This window comes from Orcinus orca, chromosome 2 (genome assembly GCF_937001465.1).
Source record: "Orcinus orca chromosome 2, mOrcOrc1.1, whole genome shotgun sequence".
Classification (NCBI taxonomy): Eukaryota; Metazoa; Chordata; class Mammalia; order Artiodactyla; family Delphinidae; genus Orcinus; species Orcinus orca.
In genome coordinates this window covers 56,730,405-56,752,302 of record NC_064560.1, presented here as the reverse complement: position 1 = coordinate 56,752,302, position 21,898 = coordinate 56,730,405, and the positions used below count along the sequence as shown (strand labels likewise).

Here is a 21,898-nt window from a genome sequence, read left to right as displayed (position 1 = left end):
TTTATCTCACACCCAGACTCTTACAAATCATATTCTTCCTTTTTCAGATTTGCAAAAAAGAAAAAATGGCTCTACAGCTGCTAATAGGACTTTCTCAGCAGAAAGACTTTAGACTTTCTTGGGGGGCGGACGGGGCTAGGGGTGGAACAAGCTCATAAAAACTGCTATCTACTTCCTCTAGTTTAAGTTCATCCCAAGGCTCAAGGGACAACCAGGGGAATGTGATTAATGAGGATGGGAGATGGGGGCTCTGGGGTGGGGACAGGCACCACCCTCGCCCATAGTGCCTGCCAGTCCTGACAGACCAGCAGATCTAGGACCCCGCCGCACGGAGCGGTCCAACTCTCCTCTGCCCTTAATTGCAGAGAAGGAGAAAGGGGAGTGATGTGGCCAGGACGGGAGGTCGAAGGTGCTCCACTCCCACGAGCCTGGCGCTCCGGGCAGTCCTGCAGGGTCCCGCCTCCTCCCCCCGCCTCCCGCCTCCTCCCCCCGCCCCCCGACTCCCGCCCGGCCCCGCCCCTCGCGCCCTCCCGCCTCCCCGAGGCGGCTTTTGGCTGCCTGCCCCGCGGCCTCCGGAGCCAGTGCGCCGGCCGAGTCGCAGCCACCGCCACGATGTGGGCCATTCTGCCGCTGCTCTGCGCCGGAGCCTGGCTCCTGGGCCCCATCTCCTGCGGCGCCGCCGACCTGGCAGTGAGCTCCCTAGGTACGGGGACGAGCGCCCCCGGAAAGGGGCCCGGCAGGTCGGAGACTCTGGGGACCTTGGGCGGTGGGGACTCTGGGCTCGGGAGCAGCCGGGCAGCGCATTTCCCAGGCCCGAGGCTCAAGGGCTCTGCGGGTCGGGAACAGGGATCCAGCCAGGGTGACCTGTGTGACGGGGAGGGGGGCGGGAGGAGGGGAAGGTTTGGAGGGCGGGCGTCTCGCGTGAGCAGAGGAGCGGGTGGCTAGGTGCCCAGGGTCCCCCTTGCTCGAGGCGCTGCAGAGACTAGTACGCCACAGCAGTCTGCGGCCTCTTCTGCCCTCCACCCCCCATCTGGAGACTTAGAGGACGTTGATCTGCCCGTGCCAGAGGCAAGCAGGGACTTTCCAGCCTTTCCTAGTAGCTTCCAGGGACTTGCACATAGGGGATCCCCAGAGGTGCCTTGAGAGCCTGTCTGTACAATGGGCTGGACGGGCTGTTTGGAGGAGTGACTTGCACTTAGAGCAATAGCAGTTTTAGCCCCTGAAGACTGAGGGTGTTTGTTCCAAGGGCTCAGGGTGGTAAGGTCCAGCCCCAGGGCTCCCCCTTATGGCCAGGTGGGCTGTGAGTGGCCCAGCTTCATGCTGCTCTTACACCCCTTCTATTGCTGGGGGTCCAGCCACCTCCCCCGGCTGAAGGCTCGCCCCTGCAGCCTCCCTCCTGCCCTGCCACTCCCCACCCTCAGCCTCTGCCCACTGCCCACAGGCTCTGACCTCAGCAGACCACCAGCCCCCTCACCCTGAGGACAAAGAATTGTAGCCAAAGAGCAGCCTGGGGATGGGACAGAGATCACTGGGGCTGAATCTTTTCGACCAGAATCTTGCCTTATTCCTCCCGACCCATTTGTCCAAGGAAGTCCCCCAGTCTTGCAGACCTGGGAGGACGCCCAGCTCCAGCTCAGTCCCAACCTAAGGAAAACCCAGCTGCCCCCAAGCCAGGGCTTTGCTTTACCCTGGCTGTGTCCTGCGTGGAGGAGGAGGGCTGGTGCTGGAAGCCGTCTTAACACCAAAGCAGGGCTTGGCAAACTTTTCCTTAGGTAAAGGGCCAGATAGTAAATATTTCAGGCTTTGTGAACCACACAGGCTCTGTAGCAGCTACCTGTGTTGAAAGCAGCCCTAGGCAGTGTGCAAATGAATAAGCGGGTTGTATTCCCGGAAACTTTTACTTATAGACACTGAAATTTGAATTCAAATGATTTTAAGGTGCTACAAAATGTCATTTTTTAAAAACCATTCAAAAGTGTGAACACTTTTAGCTCGTGGGCCATACAAAAACAGGCTAATCCCTGTTCTAGACACTCCCACGTGGTCCCCGAGACAGGGCGGTACATAAAGGATGTGTGCTTTCTTCCAAAAGTCACAATGGATTGAAATGGATCTATCTGAGGTTGGGGTGAAGGGTCACCAGAGATCTTTCTCGCCCAAGATCATCTCTGGCTTTTTCTTCTGCTGACCTCCAGCGAATGAGAACAAATACTGGGTTTTCACACCTGCTTGTTGCTTTTGAAACCTCTGGAGGCACACACTGGTCAGTTGTCCTAAACTCCATCTGCCTTAAATCTGTCTTCCTCTGAAGCCATCCGCTGTAGCAGGGCCTTAACTAGGATTTGCAATCCTCTGAAACCCCACGCAGGGCATATATTGGGGAAATGTGCATTTCTTCCCCTGGGAAAGTGGCTATCACTTGCTTTCCGGAACAGATCTGTGACCCACAAGGGGAGATCCTAAATTCCATACAACAGTGATCTTGAAACTGTGGGGTGTGGATCAGTGGGGAAACACAAAAAAGTTCCAAGTGATACCGGCACAGACAGGGAATCTATTCCCAAACCCTTTACTTCCAAGAGAAGAGAGGACCTCACCAAAGTATCAGCTGCTGGGGTCCTAGAAATAATGTTGCGTAATAGAGCACCATGTGATTTGGGGCGTAGGAAGGAGTGCAAGGAATTGAGTGACATTGCTCTAAAAATTGCCTTCTGTTCCCAGAAGCAATAAGCAATGAACAATCCTGTTTATTTGAGCAGAATTTCTCAAGCCTTTTAAAGGGCTGAGGCAAAGACCAGAATTAATGCTAACCCATTCAAGAAACTCGGTAATAGTCACCCATGAATATATAAATCCATGGGGAGGGGGGTTGTTAGTAAAGTTTAATTTACCTCATTAAGAGATGCCTTTCCGATACAAGTTTACTTTTTATGTTTAACAAATACTTTTCATAAGGTATATTTGACATGTTTTAATCAGTGTTAATAATGATGGTGATGATGATGACTTAATCCAGAATAAATTTTTATAATAGTCAGAGGCATATGGGTCACAGGGAGTAACAGTAATTTAAATTTATACTTTCTGTTCTTGTTGTTGCATAAAAGGATGCTAGAGCGACCAAGTATAAACAGATACTCCCTTAGGGTAAAATTCTGTGAGATGTGGGTGGAGATGGGAGTTCAAGGAGAAAAAGAAACTATCTGAAATATCCAGCTCTTATAGAAGGACTTGTTCATGTTACTGATGGTGGATATCAAATCATGATGGTATCATGGATCTTTTTCGCTAGCTTTAAAAGAATGATGTAACATTCTTATTTTTATATGTCATTCTTTACAATAAGCTGGAATACATCCTTTGCAGCTATGAACATTTGAAGTGCAGTTTTTAGATAGCTTAAAAATGTACAAGGGTGGATATAGCAGGGGTCTACAAATGACTGGCCAGCCCGTTTTTTGTAAATAAAGTTTTATTGAAACAGTCACATCCCTTCGTTTTCACACACAAGGGCAGAGTTGAGTAGTTATAACAGACTGTAGAGACAGCGAAGTCTAAGATATTTACCATCTGTCCCTTTAACAAAATTTTGCCCACACTTGGGATATATAGGTTTTGAAATTAACTTCTTCCTGAAGTATAGCGCAGAAAAAGGCACAAATCATTAAATATGCATTTTAATGAATTTTCATAATCTAAACATACTCGTGAAACCAGCACCCAGATGAAGACATAGAACATCACCAGCACCCCAGAAGCCCCCTCTGTACCCCTACTAAGGACCACCACTATCCTGACTTTTAATACCATAGGTTAATGGCATGTAGTTTTTCAAAATTAATTTGGAGTACAAAAGCGGTAAGAGTTTGACTTCCTCTTCACGTTCAGCATTAGATAACACCATTTTGGGTGCTTTAAATTTAGCCCAGTTCCCTAAAATGCAAATCAGTTCTGATGTGCCCTACTTGGCTATAGACGTTACTGCGAGACACCCAGGCCTAATTTTTTTTTTTTCTTTTTTCTTTTTGCAGAGAAGTTTCACTTTAAGTCATGGATGTTGCAGGTCAGTGTCCAACTTCTTTCTGAAGTTCTTCACTTCACTAAGTTTCCTGTTATCAAACGAAACTGTGCTGGATTTGAGATAATGAAGAGGGATTTTCCAACCCCATCTCCCTGGGTCTTTCCCAACCGGGAATCGGTCAAACACTGGGAACGATTCAGTTAAGTGAATTCCTTCCAAACAGTGGTCCCCAGTGATGAAGTTGGCTAGCAGCCTTTCAAGCCTTGAGATTCATTTCTGTATTTTGTATTCACGTCACATTGTGTGTTTGCTGCAAAATCAGTTGGAAAACGCTAGTGTGCGTATTTTTGAAACATGGTGATGTCTGCCATTAACTTGACCTAGTACCAGTTGCGGCGTCCAGAGGTGACCTGCACTTGGCAGGTCCTTCACCAGGGCCTCTTGGTCTCTTGGCTGACTCTCTGGCAGCTGCATGGGCTTCATTCTGGCCACAGGTCCCCAGAGGCAGCGGGGCGGGGGAGGGGGGGTTGCTTTGTAACTTCCTGACTTTCACCACAGAGACCCAGGGCAGTGTCCTGCCTGTGATACAGATTTGGCCTGAGAATTGTGGCAGAAAGAAAACCTGCCATCCTCCTCTTAGAAAACAAAACTGTCTCCCTCTGGTGAGCTGCATCCTGTTTCTGTGACTTATTGCTGATGTGTTTTGTTTCAGCACCAAAAGAAATACAGCTCGGAGGAGTACCACCACAGGCTGCAGGCGTTTGTCAGCAACTGGAGGAAGATCAATGCCCACAACGCCGGGAACCACACATTCAAAAGTACCGTGGGGACACCTTTCCTGCGGGCTTCTCGCCCATGGCAGGAGGGAGCATCTCAGATGGGGAAGGAAATCAATGAGTGGCGCCACTGATTAAAGGGCCCACTAGGGGCTTGGGGTGGACGGAGCAGCAAGCCAGGCTCTGAAGCTGGGCTTGGCTGACCTCAGATTCTGGCTCCGCCATTATTTTCTGAGATTCAAGGGGTTGTAGCTTTAGGACGATGCTGGTACCCCTGGATGGTTGTGAAGTTTACGGGAGGTGTACAGAAGCCCTGCCCTGTTCCTGCCATCTGTGGGTCCAGCCCAGATGCTAAGCCCCTGGATTGCTGTCGGGGCAGCCTCTTTAGAGACGTGCCCTGGACTCGAGCAGCCTCTTAGGACATCTGCCTTCCCTCCGGGTTAGTTTCACTAGAAACACACACACGTGTATACTGAGCGTGTATACTGAGGGCTCAGAAATGACGGCAGTGTCAGCCAAGTTGGTGTTGTGGGCAAAAGCATGAGGTGGAAGGAAACCAGAGCTTGAATCTCACTTCTGCCCAGTATTGACTATGTGACCCCGCTCTGAAGTTTCACTTGACTGTAAAGTGGAGAGGATAACGCTCCCCTCGCGGGTTAGGAAGACTGAAGGAGGTGGCAGGTGGGCAGGCAGTTGGCGCAGGTGTGCTGGTTCTGTACCCTGCCGTTCACCAGACTCACTGATGGGGTATCTAAAAATATGGGTGCCCAGGCCCCACCCCAGACCCATTACATCTGCATCTCCAGGGTGCAGCCCAGACATTTGTACTGTGGAAAAACTCCCCCATGGGACTTCCCTGGTGGTCCAGTGGGTAAGACTCTGCGCTCCCAATGCAGGGGACCCGGGTTCAATCCCTAGTCAGGGAACTAGATCCCGCATGCATGCCACAGCTAAGAGTCCTCATGCTGCAACTAAAAGATCCCACATGCCGCAGCAAAGATCCCGTATGCCACAGCTAAAACCTGGCGCAGCCAAAATAAATAAACAAATATTACAAAAAAAAAAAGAAAGAGAAAGCGAAGGCAAGCTCCCCAGGGAATTCTGAAGCACGTGAAGTTGACCTTGGTATATTGAATTACAGTTGAACAATGCAGGGTTAGAGGCACTGACCCTCTGCACCACTGAGAATCTGAGTGTAATTTACAGTCTGCCCTCCATATACACGGTTTCTCTGTATACCCAGTTCCTCTGTCTCCACGGTTCTGCATCCAAGGATCCAACCAACCTGGGATCATGCTGCACTGCAGTATTTACTACTGAAAAAAATCTGTGTGTAAGTGCATCTGCCCAGTTCAAACCATGCGGTTCAAGGGTCAACTGTAAAATCAACTATACTTCACTAAAAAATAAATTAAAAAAAAAATTTTTTTGAAAGGGTCAACTGTACACGACATTTAAAAATTTAAAGGAGCCAAGTTGCAGGGGGCTATAAATCGGACACACGTGAACGTGGGGTTTCATTAGTTTTTCTCTTTATTAGTGACTTACTGAGCTCCTCTTTTTTGTTGTGTTTTTTTGTTCGTTTATGGTTTTTCCTTCTCTTTTTCAGTGGGACTGAACCAGTTTTCAGACATGAGCTTTGCTGAATTAAAACGCAAGTATCTTTGGTCAGAACCTCAGGTGGGTGTTATTCATTGTGACCAAATCTGAGTCTTTTCGCTCAAACCTTTGGAATCAGCTCATAGCCCGCTCTGCTTCCAGAGTGGTTCGGCCCCTCCCCAGCTGCAGCTGGGGGGCCCCCAGGTTCTTGGGGGATCCAGACATGTCAGTTCCCAGCAGTTCGTCAGTCCATGCTCATGGCCTCATGCAGACCCCAAACTTAGAGTTGCTGGAGAAAATACAGTTGCCCCTTAAAACTGAATTTCGGATAAACAACAAATGATATTTTAGCATAAGTATATCCTAAATATTGCACAGGACAGACACTACAGACTTATTCATCATTTATCTGAAATTCAAATTTAACTGAGTGAACTGTATTTTTATTTGCTAAATCCGCCTCCCCTGTCCTAACTACCCCCAATCTGGGCTCCCAGAAGGACCTGTCATTTAGCATTTGGAACCAATGGGTGGAGGTGGGATGGTTCTGACAGCTACAGTCTTTCTTATTCTCTCTTGGTGATTCCACTTTAATTACATACTTTTCCATCAAAACGGTTTCTCTTCTTCCCCCTGAAAAAAATGTAATTCGTTGTTTCAGAATTGCTCAGCCACCAAAGGTAACTACCTTCGGGGTACTGGCCCCTACCCACCCTCCACGGACTGGCGGAAGAAAGGAAATTTTGTCTCACCAGTGAAAAATCAGGTTTGCATGACAGTCCCCACCTCCCCACACCCCAAATGGCCACATTCTCAGGCAGCATGCCGGGAAGAAAAACTCAAAAGAATCCCAAAACACAGAGAGTATATCCCCAACTCTACTTTTTTCTCATCATCTCTCTAGCTGCCTTCCTCTGAAAGGCTGGGAGGTCATTGTTTTTATGGATGGCTCTGGGGGATAAAAGTGTATTTCTTCACTGGGCTGAAGTTTACCCATCCCCCTTGTTCCACCCCACTGTGTAAAGTTCCCCGTTGGCCCTAGGTCTCTTCTACAGTCACCCAAAACATCACGTTCTCTGTGCCCTTCAGTAACTGCGCACCGGGACCCCGTTCCTATTGCCCACATATCTTTTCTTCCCCGTCCTCCATACGCTGCACGAGGCACCAGGGCCCAGCCCCTCCCTGGCTGGCTGCTTTCCCACAAGGGAGCTGCAGGTGGTTAGTGAACAGAATGGAACCCAGCGTTTCAGACCTGTTCTCAGGAGCACCCCCGCAGGGTACAGCATGCCTGGCAAGGGGAGTGGCGGCGTCTTCCCCGCACTCACAGAGGTGAGGACCCAGCCGCTGGCTGGAGGGTCCCAGCACATTGCTCTGTCCTGGAGAGACTGGACCCACCCCTTGCTGTCCCCTGGAAGTAACAGTGCAGTGGCCTTCTTCAGGAAGATGCCGACCTCTCGATCCCAGGAAATACAGGTGAAGGTTTCCCTCCTGGAAGCACTTTGCTTTCCACTGAAACTCTCCATGAGAAACATTTTCTCCCTTTCCTTAAAGCCACATGGCACAGCTCCAAATCCTCCCAGGCTCACTGGGTTCCCAGAACCTGCCTAGTGATCTAGACGTTTAAACCAGCACCCGGAAGCCGAGACAAGTCTCCCCTCCCAGCAGTCGGAGGGGTAGAATGAAGTCAGCCCTCTGCCCCAAGCCCCAAAGGCAGCTTTTAGACCATCTGAGAATTCCACGACCGTTCAAAGCAACAAGTGTTAAATGTGGAAGCCCGAAACCTGCTCACCCTGTGGGCAGGTGAGAAGGGGAAGTCTGCCAAGAACGTTCCGGGTCCTTGTGTTAACTGACCCTCGGGCAGGATGGAACCCCGGGGCGGAGGGGCCAGAACAAGGCGATTACCCTCATGGGTGTGTGTGGTCTCTCACTGTAGACACCATGCGGTTACAGATACAGCGACTGGATCTGACATTAGCTCAGCAGCCTTGAGGGTTTCTCACTTTACAGAGGAGGAAGCGCTGAAGGTACAAGGCAAGCAGATGACAGAGGGCCCTTCCATCCGGGTCTCTGCTCAAGGCCAGTGCTGGCCACTCGGCCCTGCCCTGCCTCCTGCAGTGGTGGCCAAGCCCAGCCTCTGACCAGCCAGAGACGCTCTGACCAGGCCCTCCCTCCCTGCCGAGGGAAGGCTTTGAGAGGAAGAACTGGGGCCCGGGGTAGGGTGAAGGCTCTTTCCAGGGAGAGAGCAGTGAGGACTCAACAAGGACGGCAAGGACGGGAATCTTAGGAGAAGTTTCAGAAGTAAAATATGGAAGACTGAACCAGCAAGGGGCAGAACAGAGACCAAGATGCGGCTGAGAGAAAAACACAAACAACAGCTAATATTACGGAGCCCGTGGGGTAACTGCACGACGGGCAGGATCTCATCTACCCCTCTGACAAACAGCCCTGTGAGGCAAGCACGGCTGTTACCATGTTACAAATGATGAGACCGAGGGTCAGAGTGGGCAGCAGCTCGCCCAGGTCGCACGGTGGTGTGGGGCAGAGCTATGATTTGAACCAGGCTGGCAGGTTCCAGCGCCCGACTCTGAGCCCTCGGGAGGCGCCGGGAGGAAGGTGGCCGGGCAGCGGCAGTGACCGTGGCAGAGGATGGGGAGATGGACGGGTGGGGCAGGACACGCAGAGTCTGAGGGGTTTGGGGCATATACGGGTGGGATCATCTGGGAGACAGGGTGTCTGGGCCTGGGTGGAGGTGAAGGCTGAGCGTTTAGGGAGTTGTCAGTTTAACAGTTGGGACTGTAGGTGAGATTGGAGGTGGAAAGGTGAGAGAGAAGCTTCTAGAAACAGGACTCTGGCGAGTCCTTCTGTTGGAAGACAGTGGGAAGAAGAGGAATCAGCATAAGATTCAGAAGTAGAGGGACTTCCCTGACAGTCGAGTGGTTAAGACCCTGCGCTTCCACTGCCGGGGCGTGGGTTCCATGCCTGGTCGAGGAACTAAGATCCCGCATGCCAAAAAAAGCTTCCGAGGAACAGAAGAGCACAGAGTGGGGTCGGGAGGGAGGGCTCTGGCGTGTAGGCCGGTGGGGGTTGGTAGCGGGGGGCCAGGACTGGGAGTGCACGGGCGCTTGTCAGCGGTGGCGGCTGCTGCTTCCCCTGTGCGAGATTCGGCCTCCTCATCTGCAACACGGGGAGAAGGATGCCGGCCTCGCGGGCCTCGTGAGGGTCAGCGTGGACAGTGTGGGCCAGGGCTTTGTCAGCTGAAGTCACGGGAGCCTGCGGGGTCCTGGTCCCTGACCTCCCTCCCCCTCCCCTTGGCCTCTAGGGCAGCTGCGGCAGTTGCTGGACCTTCTCCACCACCGGGGCCCTGGAGTCTGCTGTCGCCATAGCAACTGGGAGGCTGCCCTCTTTGGTGAGCGATCAGCTGATCAGCCGTGGTGCTGGGGGAGGGATGCGGGAGAGGGGTCACAGCTTCGCTCCAAGGCCTGATTCGGAGGGCCAGACCTGGGCCATCAGGCTTCTTTGTGGCTTTTGCTGACAGTGCCATTTCAGTTGGACTTCAGGTGTCCCAGCCTCACGGACATGCAGCGTGCAGACCTCAGCTGACACTTCAGAAGGAATGAGGCTTGTTGAGGGGATGGCCCAAGGGCTCATCCCTGGGTGGGTCGGGGTGTTCCTCGGTGTGGCCACCTGGGGCCTTCCGAGAGCAGAGCCTGCCTGGGAGGCAGCCCTGTAGGAGCTGTGGCCCCTCTCAAGCTGGTCACCTTCAGGCAGGGAAGAGCGAGCGGGGACCCCTGAGCCCCTGGAGTGAGGGGTGACTGCCCAGCCGCTGCCTCCTGTATGGGGAAGAGGGGCCGGCAAGGCTGGTGAGGGCCGCCAGGAACCGGCTTGAGGGAAGGCCTGTCCCCTCCCCCTCCCGTCTGCCACCACGGGACCCCAGGAGCCACACGTACGTGCACACCTCCAGGGCCCCCCGCGTCCTCTCACCTGCCCGCTTGGCTGCCAGGCCGTCGCTGAGCTTCTCCCCGACAGGGGCCGGCTGCTGGGGAGACATCCCTTGCCCTCCGGGAGCTTAGCATCTGGTGCCCTTGGGCCCGGGCGGGCGGGGCCGCAGGCGTGGGTCCACTTGGGAGGCACGGCGCTGGAGGCGCCCAGCTCACCGGGCGTGCGTTCCTCCCTCCAGGCCGAGCAGCAGCTGGTGGACTGCGCCCAGAACTTCAACAATCACGGCTGCCAAGGGTACGGCCCTGACCGGGGTTGGGGGGGGGTGGGGGTGGGGCAAAGCCCCTGCTCATTTCCCGGGGTCACTTCTGTCGGGCCTCGTACGGGCTGGGCACTGCCACAGCCTCTGCCCTCGGTGGGAGCAAAATCGGCCCCGCTTGTGGAGGGGGAAGGTCACCTCACACGCCCAAGGTCCCTCAGCTGGAACGGGCAGAGCTGTAATGCAAGCCCAGGCCTGGCTGGTTCCAAGATCCATCCTCGATCCCTGGCGTCACCCGGATTTCACCCCATAGCACACTTGGCCTCACCGGCCACCAAGGCCTCTGGCGAGTGGCCGAAAGAATTAATAGAATGAGAAGCACATCATCCTCCAAAACCACGATCCACACACAGGTGTCTCGTTGGCCTTTCCACAGGTTCTCTAAAGCTCGAGCCACCCCAGCTTGGCAGGCCGCGTCGAGGAGCTTTCCTGTAGATGTGGTGCAGGGTTCAGGCATAAAGGCTGCGTCTCTGCTGGGCCTGCTTTCCTGGCCCTTTTTTTAATTAATTTTTTTGGCCATACCACATGGCTTGCAGGATCTTAGTGCCCCGACCAGGGATCAAACCCGAGTCCAGTGAAAGCACTGAGTCTTAACCACTGGACCGCCAGGGAATTCCCCCAACCCACGGGTTCTTAGGGATTTACCCACGTTTCTCTGTGTCTCCAGCCCTCATCTCCTCCTCACGTGCTCTGAGACCTTTCCTCGGGATGAGCGGCTTTCCCAGAACATACGTGTGTAAAGCCAGGCCCTCGTGCTCCCCTAGGGCACGCTCCCAGCCTCGCCTCCGCTCGCCTACCTGCGGCCCATCCCTCTCTCGGGCGAGTCCTGGGAAGGCCCGGTGTTCCACCTGCTCTGACAGAGCCAGCACGAGGGCCTCCACGCTCGGGCTGCGTCTGGGAGTCGGGGGTGAAGCCACGGCCTAGTTGCTGGTCCACCATCATATCATGGTTAGCCTCATGGCTTTTTAGTCTCTTTCCTCTTTGCAACTTATAAACACCACCCGTCACAGGTCTGAAAGGGCATCCTGGGGCCCCACCATTTTTCCGAGGGATCTGTTTGCTTTGGTTTACTTCATTTTTTCGTTCATTCAGCAAGTACGACAGCACCTGCCCTATATGTAGGCACGAGGGATACAGCAGCTGATGTTCTAGCTGTGCCGCAGGTGGGGTGGTGACAGATGCTCTGGACAAAACCCAGAAGGGACAGGAGATTGATGGGGAGTCGTGGCTGGATAGCTGTCGAGTCTTCTTTACTCCAGGAGGCAACACGAGGTGGAAGATCCACCTTTGGAAGCAGATCCTGGCTGTAGCTCTGGGGCCCTGGGCAAGTTGTTCAGCCTTTCTGAGCTTCAAGAAGTAACAGCAGCTACCTCCCGGGGTTCTGAGGGGTTGGAAAGTCACGTTTGCAGACCGCCTGACCAGGCGGGGCCCAGTGGGCACGGTGGTGGCAACGACAGTCAGCTGGGCAGATCCTGTCGGGTCCTGTTCCTGACAGAGCGAGGGGCCTGGCTTCCAGAGCTCTCTGTCCCACGGAAGCACGTGTGGCTGGACCTTGGACCCTCCTTGATAGCCTCTTCTGAGTCTGTTGAGCTGTATCCTGTGGCCGGGCAAACAGGGTGGCATTGCTAGCCCCTCGGAGACTTCTCTGCCCCTGGGACATGCCCCAACCACGGCCTCCCAGCCCTGCCAGGGCAAACGTCTCCAAGCTCCAGCCCCTGCAGGCCCTGCCTCCATCGGGGCCAGTCTCAGGTAGGCACAGCTGTGTATGCTTCTTGCAGGGGTCTCCCCAGCCAGGCCTTCGAGTACATCCGGTACAACAAGGGCATCATGGGTGAAGACACCTACCCCTACAAGGGCCAGGTAACTCTGGGCAGCCTGGGCTCCGTCTTCTTGATCTGCAATGCTCCCCATCTCCGTTCTTGTCCCAGCCTCGGAACACATCTCTTCCCCTGCACCCCCCCGGGAGGACTCCCCACTTCCGCCCGGATTCTCAGAATTGTCTCTTGCAGCTCACTTTTTCCCCTCCTCTACTTGCCCAAGCCCCAGCTGTCAGCCAGCCGGGGGGGCCTCTTACCGCCCTGTGTGGGGCAGCACCGTCAGGCTGCCCCGCCCTGCCGTGAGTGCACCGGGATGCCGTCTGTTGGCTTCTTCCCTCCCCGTTCGTGCGGACAGCACTCCTGGGCCCACACCCACTTTGTCCAGGGCCTCCCCTGCCATCACCTCAACCCCGCCTTTGCACGGCTGGGCACCTCGACTGTCCCACAAACCCGGGATTCCTCCTGTATCTCCTCTCTCAGCGATGGGAGGACCACCCTTCCCTAAAATGTCTTGGCGGCCGGTGGTCCGTTCTTGGGCCGGCTCCCTGACCCAGACCTCACCTCAGTCAGCCTTCTGACCATCTTAGACCTTCTCGCATCTGCTCCTTTGGTCCATTCTGTGTTCCTGCCTGCACTCGGACCTTGGCTTCCCTTCACCCTAGATCACTGTGGGTGCCCTCTCCTTGGCCCCCCCACCCACCCACCCAGGGGCCGCCAGAGTGGCCTCTGAGACTCAGCTCTGACCACACCCTGCCTTGTTCAGAACTCTTCAAAGGCTCCTCAGGGCCTGCAAGAGAAACTCCAGACTCTTCGGCCTGCCTTTCGAGGCCTGCCCTCCCCCCACGTCGCACAGATCTGTCTTCCCAGTCTTGGCTTTTACTTCACTCTCCCCTTCATAAGCCTTATGCTCCCACCCACCCCCAACCTGCTGGTTCCTAAACGTCAGGTCCTGCCTTCTTGTCATCCTGACCGTCTCTCCCGCCTCAGAAGGGTTTGATCTTCCCTCCGTGTGTCCTCTGTGCCTGCCTCTTGCAGGTGAAGTTCCTTGGGCTGAGACTGGCCCCTTCCTTGTGCTCCCAGCAGGTGCCATGCGCGCCCACCTCTGCCAAAGCCAGCACAGGACCCTTTCCTCCCACTAGACTGTGAGGTCCTTGAGGGCAAGGAGGTCTCTAGTTCTCTCATAAGTGACCTCATCACCCAGGCTTTCGCTTTATAAATGTTATCAAATTGCATAGGGGAAGCCTGAAGTCTCAGCCCGGGGCCGAGCATCCCTAACCTGTATCCCATGACCTTTGCCACCCTGAACAGGATGGTGAGTGCAAGTTCCAGCCCAGTAAGGCCATTGCTTTTGTCAAGGATGTGGCCAACATCACAATGGTGAGTACCGATCCTTCTCTCGGATAGGGAATGTGTTCTATCAGGAGGCCAGTCTCCACTGCCGTCAGATGGCCAATGGGCACTGCAGGGCAGCCTTTCTGAGCAGCACATCACTTTGATTCAAGAGTTTTGATTATCCTTGAATCTCAATCACCATGACGGGGGCAGGATGGAAGACAGGAGGGAAAGAGCAAGAGACTAGCATTCGGGTGCTCTGGTTCTGACCTGGGTCTGTACAACTCTTCCATCTTGTGTTTCAGTTTTCTTGTCTGTAAAATGCAACACTTAATCCCCATCCTACCAAAGAGGATGTGAGGATGTGTGTGATGTCGGGTATGTGTGTGAGAGATGGAATGTGAATGCACAGAGTATGAATGTGTGTCAGTCAGGATAAACCAGGTTATGCTGCAGGAACAGCTCCAAACTCTGGATGGCTTAAAACAATCAGATTTTATGTCTCATTCGTGTGGCATGTCCCTTGGTTTAAGCAGGGCTGTTCTCTGTGTCATTGGCTTCACTCCAGGACCCAGGCAGACGGAAAGAGTGGTAAATTATGCACTGGCTCTTAAAGCCAAAACAAGTTACACAGCCACACCTAACCTCAGGTAGATGGGGAAGTCCATAACTTCAGTACAGTACAAACCGTACTCTGTCCGAGAGGGAGCTGGAATAAGTGTGAACAGCCCTCGTGACTCCACTGTTTGCATGTTTGCAAGCACGGGCGAACATGCATAAAGAGTGAAAGAATATTTCCACGGGTGTGTGTAGGTGTGACGTGTGCTGATGAGAGCAGTAGGCTGAGGGTGTGTGCCCACAAATGTGTACGTAAATCACACACGTGATGACTGTGTAATGACAGTAGCTACCATTTAATTAAAGCAGGCGCCATGCAGTCAGCAACAGTAATGAAATTTATGGAGTGCTGACAGGAGCTATACCAACCACTTAGCATGTATTACCAAGACAGCCCTAGGAGATAAATGTCATTATCACCTTCATTTTATAGGTGAAGAAAGGTTCAGAGTGGTTAAGTAACGTGCCCAAGGCCACAAAGCTAGAAGTGGAAGCTGGATTTGAACGGAAACCATGTCATTCCAAAATCTATACCCTGTATTTGGGATATTTCTGACTATGGTAGATTTATCTTCAAACAAGAGCCAGTGGGCTTCCCTGGTGGCGCAGTGGTTGAGAGTCCACCTGCCGATGCAGGGGACGCGAGTTCATGCACCGGTCCGGGAAGATCCCAAATGCCGCGGAGCGGCTGGGCCCGTGAGCCATGGCCGCTGAGCCTGCGCGTCCGGAGCCTGTGCTCCGCAACAGGAGAGGCCACAATAGTGAGAGGGCGCGTACCACACACAAAAACAAAACAAGAGCCAGTTTCTCTTAGATACACTCACCAAGGGCTGACCGACTCTGGCCCATTCGTATCCCATTAGGCAGTGAACCGGGAGCTCAAAGGTATCCCTTTTGCCTGGTGCCCAGGAGAGCCTTGCCCATGGCACCTGCAGGGCCCTAAGAGCAGGCCAGCACTGGTGTCCGGCCCTCCTTGGCAGGGCCGAGGGATGGCCACAGGAACGGCTAGCTCCACGACATGCTCCCCTCTAGGTGAGCAGGCCTCCGTGCCTTCCTGCTCTCATCTGCCCTGACCTGTCTGTGCTCACAAGGCCCTTTCTGAGCACAGGGAAGGGAGCGGCTTATCAGGCAGCCGTTTGCTCTTTGCAGCCGTGTCACTGCCTGCCCCTCCAGGGAGGCAGGACGGAGGAAGGGCTGGTGCCCCAGCCCCTGCAGCCTGACCCTCCCTCAGCAGAGCCCGGGCCTCAGCTCACCCTCATTTCAACTCCCTAAGTCTCCAGCCAGGGGAATGGCCTCCTTAGCTCACGCTAACCCAGTGGGTCCCAGCAGGGATGCTTTAAGAAATCCTGCGCATGGGACCCACCCTGGAGATGCTGATATAATCGTCTGGGGCGCAGCCTGGGCACTGGGATTTTGTAAAGCTCCCCCGGTGATTGCAACTGCTGCTCTCGCCCAGTCTCCGCAGCTCTGTTCCAAAGCCGCAGCCTCCAGGAAGCCTCTGACTTCCTCATGCCACCTTCCCCACTGGATGGGGATGCATCCTCCTCGGGCACACACACACATTTCTACCACCGTCTGGGCCTTATCTGCTCATGGACTTCTAACCCCTGAGTTCTACCAAAAAAAGCTCCTTAGACTGGCGTTGTGGGTGCAGGGGTTCCTGCGGGTGGGAGTGGGGGAGTCACACCCATCTCTGCACCCCCTGGTCCATGGGAGGGCCTTGGCATGTGGCTGTGAGTGAGCGAGTGAATGAGTCCACGCTGTACCCTGGGCCTGACCCGGAAGGGTGCAGGATTCCCTCGGAGCAGAGCAGGGAGGGGGGGAGAGAGGAGCGCGCGGTCCAGCCCAGCAAAGCCGAGGGAGGTCACAAGGGAGCCAGGATTTGGGAGGAGGGGCCCACAAGCCAAAAAAAAAACCCCAAGGATCCCGGCCATTCAGGCGCAAGAGGGCAGCGGCCCCCATACCAGCCCCCAATACCCAGGGCTTGGCTGTGCTGTAAGGAAGGGCAGCTCCCCCTTGGCGGCAGCTTTTTGGCCTAAAACAGACTTCTCTTCCCTCCTCAGAATCATCGCTTTGAGCCTCTGTCCCCTACTTTGGGGCAAAGGGCCATATTTCACAAGTGGGGTGGGGAGGTGGCAGAGGCCACGTGTGTCCACCTGTCGGCCCCTCTGTCCACAGAACGACGAGGAGGCGATGGTGGAGGCGGTGGCCCTGTACAACCCTGTGAGCTTTGCCTTCGAGGTGACTGATGACTTTCTGATGTACAAAAAGGGTGTCTACTCCAGGTGAGCCGGGGAGGGGCTGGGTGGGCATTTCACACCTTCCGCCAGTGCATCAGCCTGCAGCCCTGAAGGTCAGGATCCACGGTCCCCAAGTGGGAGGAGGAGAGGCGGTCACATGGCTGGTCAGGGCTGGGGTCCCGGCCCTCATTTGAGCCCAGAGCTCACCCTTCCTCAGTAGAAGAGCTGCCTCTCGTGATGAAAACCTGTGTTCAGAAATTTGAAGATGTGAAATAGGAAATGGCTGCTCTCAGACACCAGAATCCCGTGCTGAAGCCTCCACCGCAGGGTTTTTCAGGAAGCCCGAGTTCTCTAACACTGGTGTCGTCTCACCCAGGCCTCTTGCCTGTTTTGCAATATGAGTTCGGCCACTTCCGGTAGCATCTCCTTCATGGCCTCTTGCCATCTGGCCATTCCGAAGTGCAGGTGTTCTCCAGGGCTTTCTCCTCAGTCCTCTGCCCTCTTCTCACACACTCCTTGAACTCCACGGCCAGCTGTTTGCTGAGAAATTCCAAGTCTCCATCCGCCAGCCTGGTCTCTGCCGGGCGTTAGACCCACAGATCTAAGGGCCTCGCTGCAGCATCAAGCTGGATGGCCCGTGGAAACCTGAGATCCTGCATGTTTCCGTCCCTCACCAGACGCTGCCCCATTAACACTGCTCAGAAGCGTGCTCTCCGCTCCCTCCCCGTGTCTCTGCCCACCGTTGCCTCCTTCCTGCTCTGTCCTTGTGCTCTCACTGCTGGTCCGTCCTCCACTCGGAGCCAGAGTCAGCCTTCGGGAACACCCTTCTCACCACTCCAACTTCTCCATCCTCCAGCATCTCCCCATCTCGTGTCTTAGCTCGGCCGGGGAAACCCTCGTGATCTGGTCCTTCTTTCTCCAAGCTCATCTCCCGTCAAAGCCACCCGCGTCCTCCCTGTTCCACCCCGTGCCCGTGCCCCACTGAAGAGCTCATAGTTTTATGCGAGTCCCCTGCCTCCCCAGGGAAGCCTTGCCCCTGCCCCACCCCGTTCCCACCTGGTTGGATCCCCTCCCTCGGGCTCCTGTCAGCCCCCCAGCCGTCACAGCCCTCGGTCCACTGTATGGAAGTAGCCTCTCTGCCATCCTCCCTGCCGAAGGAGGCGTCCTAAATCCAGGAGCAGAGTTTTTCAGGCTGCTGGTGTCTCGCACCTCGTCCCTAGGCCTGGCACATACCAACAACTCAGTTACACATCGGCTCAGTGATCACACGACCACTGCAGTTTGTCCTCTTGAAATTTTCAGAATTTCCTCATGAGAACCAGTTCACTAGCTAAAATGAGAAACCTGTGTAATTGTCCCAAATACAAGGTAATCTTAAAATTACATACAGTGGCAACAAAGCAATGCCATGTGAAACTCCAGCCGGACACTGTTGCCCTCAGAAGGTGCAGCAGGAGGGCTGCTCTCTCCTTGTTATGAAAGAGGCATCGGAAAGCGTCAGGTGTCAGAGCTGGGCCAGCACCACGCTAAATCTCGCTCCTTTGGGTGAGAAGAACCCAAGGGGCTGAAGAGAATACTTCTCTTTCCCCGTGACTAAACGAGAGTTAATTCACCACCTTAAATGCCTCCCAGTCCCCGCTTTGGGAAACCTTGCTCTAATTCACTTGTTGGATGTGATCGAATCACCTTTTTTTTTTTCCTTTGGCTGTGCTGCACAGCAGGCCGGATCTTAGTTCCCCTACCAGGGATCCAACCCACGTCCCCTGCAGTGGAAGCAGAGTCCTAACCCCTGGACCGCCACAGAAGTCCCACATATTTTCCATATTTCAAGCCTCTTTCATTTTCACTTTCCAGTACTTCCTGTCATAAAACTCCAGATAAAGTAAACCACGCAGTCCTGGCTGTTGGGTATGGAGAAGAAAATGGGACACCCTATTGGATCGTGAAGAACTCTTGGGGTCCCCAGTGGGGAATGAAGGGGTAAGCAGCTTCCAGGTCCCGTGTGCTGGGAGGGGGTGTGACTGCTCAGGTCTGGGGGCCCTCGGAGTGTGCAGGGGGTCTCCTCCACCTCAAATGTGGCTTCCAAGAAGGGGCTGCTAAACAGAGCCTTTAGCCCAGGCCAGGAAGAGGGGAGCTTGAGGATGTAACCCTCACACCCCCAAGAAGCCTCCAGCAGCCCCTCTCCCATCCTGGACCCCAGATTTTGATGACTCTGTGTCCAGAACAGGAGTCCATTTGGCTCAGGAGGTTCTATGACCACCACTAGGAAACAGTTCACAACACAGGACGCTGCTGGGACTAAGCCAGCACCTGGGAGGGCCTGTGGGTGAGAAATCCGAGCACCAAGTTTACCTGATGGCTGACAGCCCCTCCTTCTAGAATGGGGCTGGAATCAGGTGGCCTGGGTACATACCTTGATGGGACTTTGTCCCTGTCTCTTCTCTAAGACTCCATGTCCTCACCTGAAAAGGGGGTTTTCATCTGTTACCCGAGGGGTCCCAGTGGTGATTAAATAACTACGTGAGAGCCTAGGCAGAGCTAAGAACGGGGCCCTCAGCAAACTCTGGGACAAGTGAGATATGGACAAAATAAGGAAGAGAGTTCAGGGGGCAGCCAGGTGGAGGGAAGGAGAAGTTACTCACAGGTCAGAGATTTCCTGGTGGTCAGATAAACCCAGTACTGCTGTTTTGTGAGCAAGTTCAGAGGGCCTAATCCCTGGAGTCAGACCTTGGTTCCAGAAGGGCCTGTGGAGAGGAAGCCGCCAGCCACGCCTCAGCCCCTCCCTCTGTGCAGGTACTTCCTCTTGGAGCGCGGGAAGAACATGTGCGGCCTGGCAGCCTGCGCCTCCTACCCCATCCCCCTGGTGTGAGCCGGGGCTGCAGCAGCAGCAGCAGCGACTGGTTGGTGGATGGAGGGAGGACCGGGCAGCCTGGGGCCTAAAACCCTGCCCTGGAGGAAGTGAGCAGTGGGAGACCCCCCGCCAGGGCCCCGAGCCTGGAAACCCAAAGAAAACGATGAGGAAGAATTCCATGGAGCAACAAGCCCACGCACGTCTTCTGACACAGAGGTCACCACCAGCCATGTGCCCTTAAGCATGGTTTTTAACTGACTCAGCGCCACATGGACCAAGAATGTTTTCTTCCCAGAAGGGCTGCTTTTCCCATTTGGAGGAAGCTCCACTGACAGTCTTTTCTGTGGTCTTTATTGAATAAACCTTCCGTGAGCACCTCCCCGAGTCAGGCTGTGTGCTGGGGCCTGGGCCTGCCTCCGGGCCCTGGCCTCCTAAGAGGGAGGCACCAAGGGGTGGCCGGCTCTCTGGCTGGGAGGACGGCGTGGGTGCTGGTGCCACTGTCTCCCAGAGGCGGGACCCGGGAGGAAGAACAGGTTTCATTTGAGATCTTGACTGTTCGTCCCCACATGGGGAAAGAGGAGCTAGTGTGTCAGGCCCTGGCAGAGCCAGGATTCAAACCCACGACACCGGCCAGGAAGCCTGTACTTCTCCACGGGGCCTCCCCCATCCCAGCTTCCTGCTCCTACTGCCCTGCCCCTCCGCCCGGGACTGCCCTCATCTCTTCTTCCCCTGATGCTCCCACCACCTCCACCATTCCTTCTCTTGAGAAAATGGGGTCTCCATCCAGAGGGTGGCCGTGGAGTCTCTGCTGCTTCCCGATGCCTCTGGGCTCCAGGGAGTAGGGTCTGTGGCACAAGTTGGTGCTGTTGGTCCTACAGTTCACAGATGTACCTAATAAGAAAATCTTTCATGTCATTTGGGCCTCCTGGAGAGCTAACAGCTTGAGACTTGTTATTTTCATGACAAGCCCTATTTAGACAATGCAAGTGTGGTTTAATCTGTTACAAAAGTCTAGTAACATAAGACACCACAACAGTAAGTCAAGACAAAAGCCAATCACCTTAATAAACAGTAATCGGATGAAATTCAATCTATTTTATTCTAGTTAATCTACTCTAGATTTTTAAAAAACACTAAATGAAATGAAAGCATAATTCCTTAATACAATAAAGATCCCCAAACCCGGGGCAGTGGTATAAAAGGAGTTCCATTAAAGGCAGACGGGGAACAAATAGGCCCAAGATCAGTACAGTTGCTTAACATTAATCTGGAAGGTCTGGCTGCTGTGGTGAGGAATAAACCACATTAATATGTGCGGACGGTATACTAATGTGGCTGAAAACATTCAAGAGGATATACATCAAAACTCAGAACTAATGGAAAGAGTTCAGAGAGTGGCTGCTTACCAGACACAAAAAAATCAAAATCCTTCAAGAAAACTCAGAAGAAAAGTATTTTACACTGTAGCAACAAAACTAGTAGCCAGGAATAACCACACACACACACACACACACACACACACACACACACACACACGTCCTACATGAAGAAAATGATTAAATTACTAAAAACTGTAAAGGAAGACTTGAATAAATTGAGAAGCATACCATATTCTTGAATTTGAACGATTAACATAAATAAATTGATTCTAGCCCAAAATAAAAATACAGGTTTGGTACATTTCCATCTAGAATCCCCATATAATTTTTTGCTGCCTTCTATTCACCTGGGGGAGAAAGAGCCCAAGATGCATTTCATAACTGAGTAATGAAAATGGATTCTTTCACATATCAAAATGTATAAAATGTCAACACTTAAAAGAGTGTATCAGTTAAGAGTAGACTAACACCCAGATTATGAGAATTCTATACGTAAGTAGCAGACACAAACCAATTTCTACTATTCAATAAAAGGAGCTAGGAAATTGGACAGTATTTGGAAAAACAGCTTAACCTGAATCTTCACTCAGCATTATATCATTTAAGTAAAGTTTAAAAATTTTTTAAGTTTTAGATTTACAGAATTATTGTGAAGATAATACAAAGAGTTTCCATATATCCCACACCCAGTTTTCTCTATTATTACTATCTTGCAATAGTATGTAATATTTGTTGAAATTAATGAACCAATATAACCGTGTTATTAATAATCATATTTTTATTAAGTCATTCATTTTAGAGAAAGATTCTGGATGAGGTTTCAGAGAAATTCAAATTACCACAGAGAAGCAAATAACCATTTTCAAAATCAACCTCATCTGGGGGGTTTCCTAGCTCATTACAGATTATGGGCTTGGACCTGGATGCAGGCTTTCTCTCCACAAGCTCCCAGGATGTCTGCAGCCCTCAAACCCACAAGGTGATCATAGATCTCCTATAAAGGGGGCTTG

At 53.3% G+C, this 21,898-nt stretch overlaps 2 protein-coding genes across 5 annotated transcripts in view; one reads left to right on the top strand and one right to left on the bottom strand.

Annotated features, from left to right (window-relative positions):
- Positions 1-519: 519 nt before the first annotated feature.
- On the top strand, positions 520-19,886 carry CTSH (cathepsin H). 4 transcript variants are annotated; one of them, XM_004278342.3, is made up of 12 exons: positions 520-703; positions 4,032-4,063; positions 4,734-4,839; positions 6,407-6,477; positions 7,058-7,162; positions 9,716-9,802; positions 10,574-10,629; positions 12,430-12,511; positions 13,777-13,845; positions 16,597-16,703; positions 18,513-18,638; positions 19,452-19,886. In XM_004278342.3, the coding sequence occupies exons 1-12, from the start codon at positions 613-615 to the stop codon at positions 19,525-19,527; spliced, it is 1,008 nt and encodes a 335-aa protein (XP_004278390.1). In that variant the 5' UTR covers positions 520-612; the 3' UTR covers positions 19,528-19,886. The 4 variants fall into 4 exon arrangements, 3 of the variants coding, with proteins under 3 accessions (XP_004278390.1, XP_012391652.1, XP_049561666.1); XR_007475416.1 differs by having other exon boundaries at positions 549-703; positions 18,380-18,638; XM_012536198.3 differs by having other exon boundaries at positions 569-740.
- The window catches only part of MORF4L1 (mortality factor 4 like 1), a 35,127-nt gene continuing 33,072 nt past the window's right edge, over positions 19,844-21,898 (bottom strand). Inside the window, exon 13 of the mRNA XM_033402988.2 lies at positions 19,844-20,400. Within this exon, the coding sequence (XP_033258879.1) occupies positions 20,382-20,400 (19 nt within the window). The 3' untranslated portion in view covers positions 19,844-20,381. The remainder of the gene's footprint in view (positions 20,401-21,898) is intronic.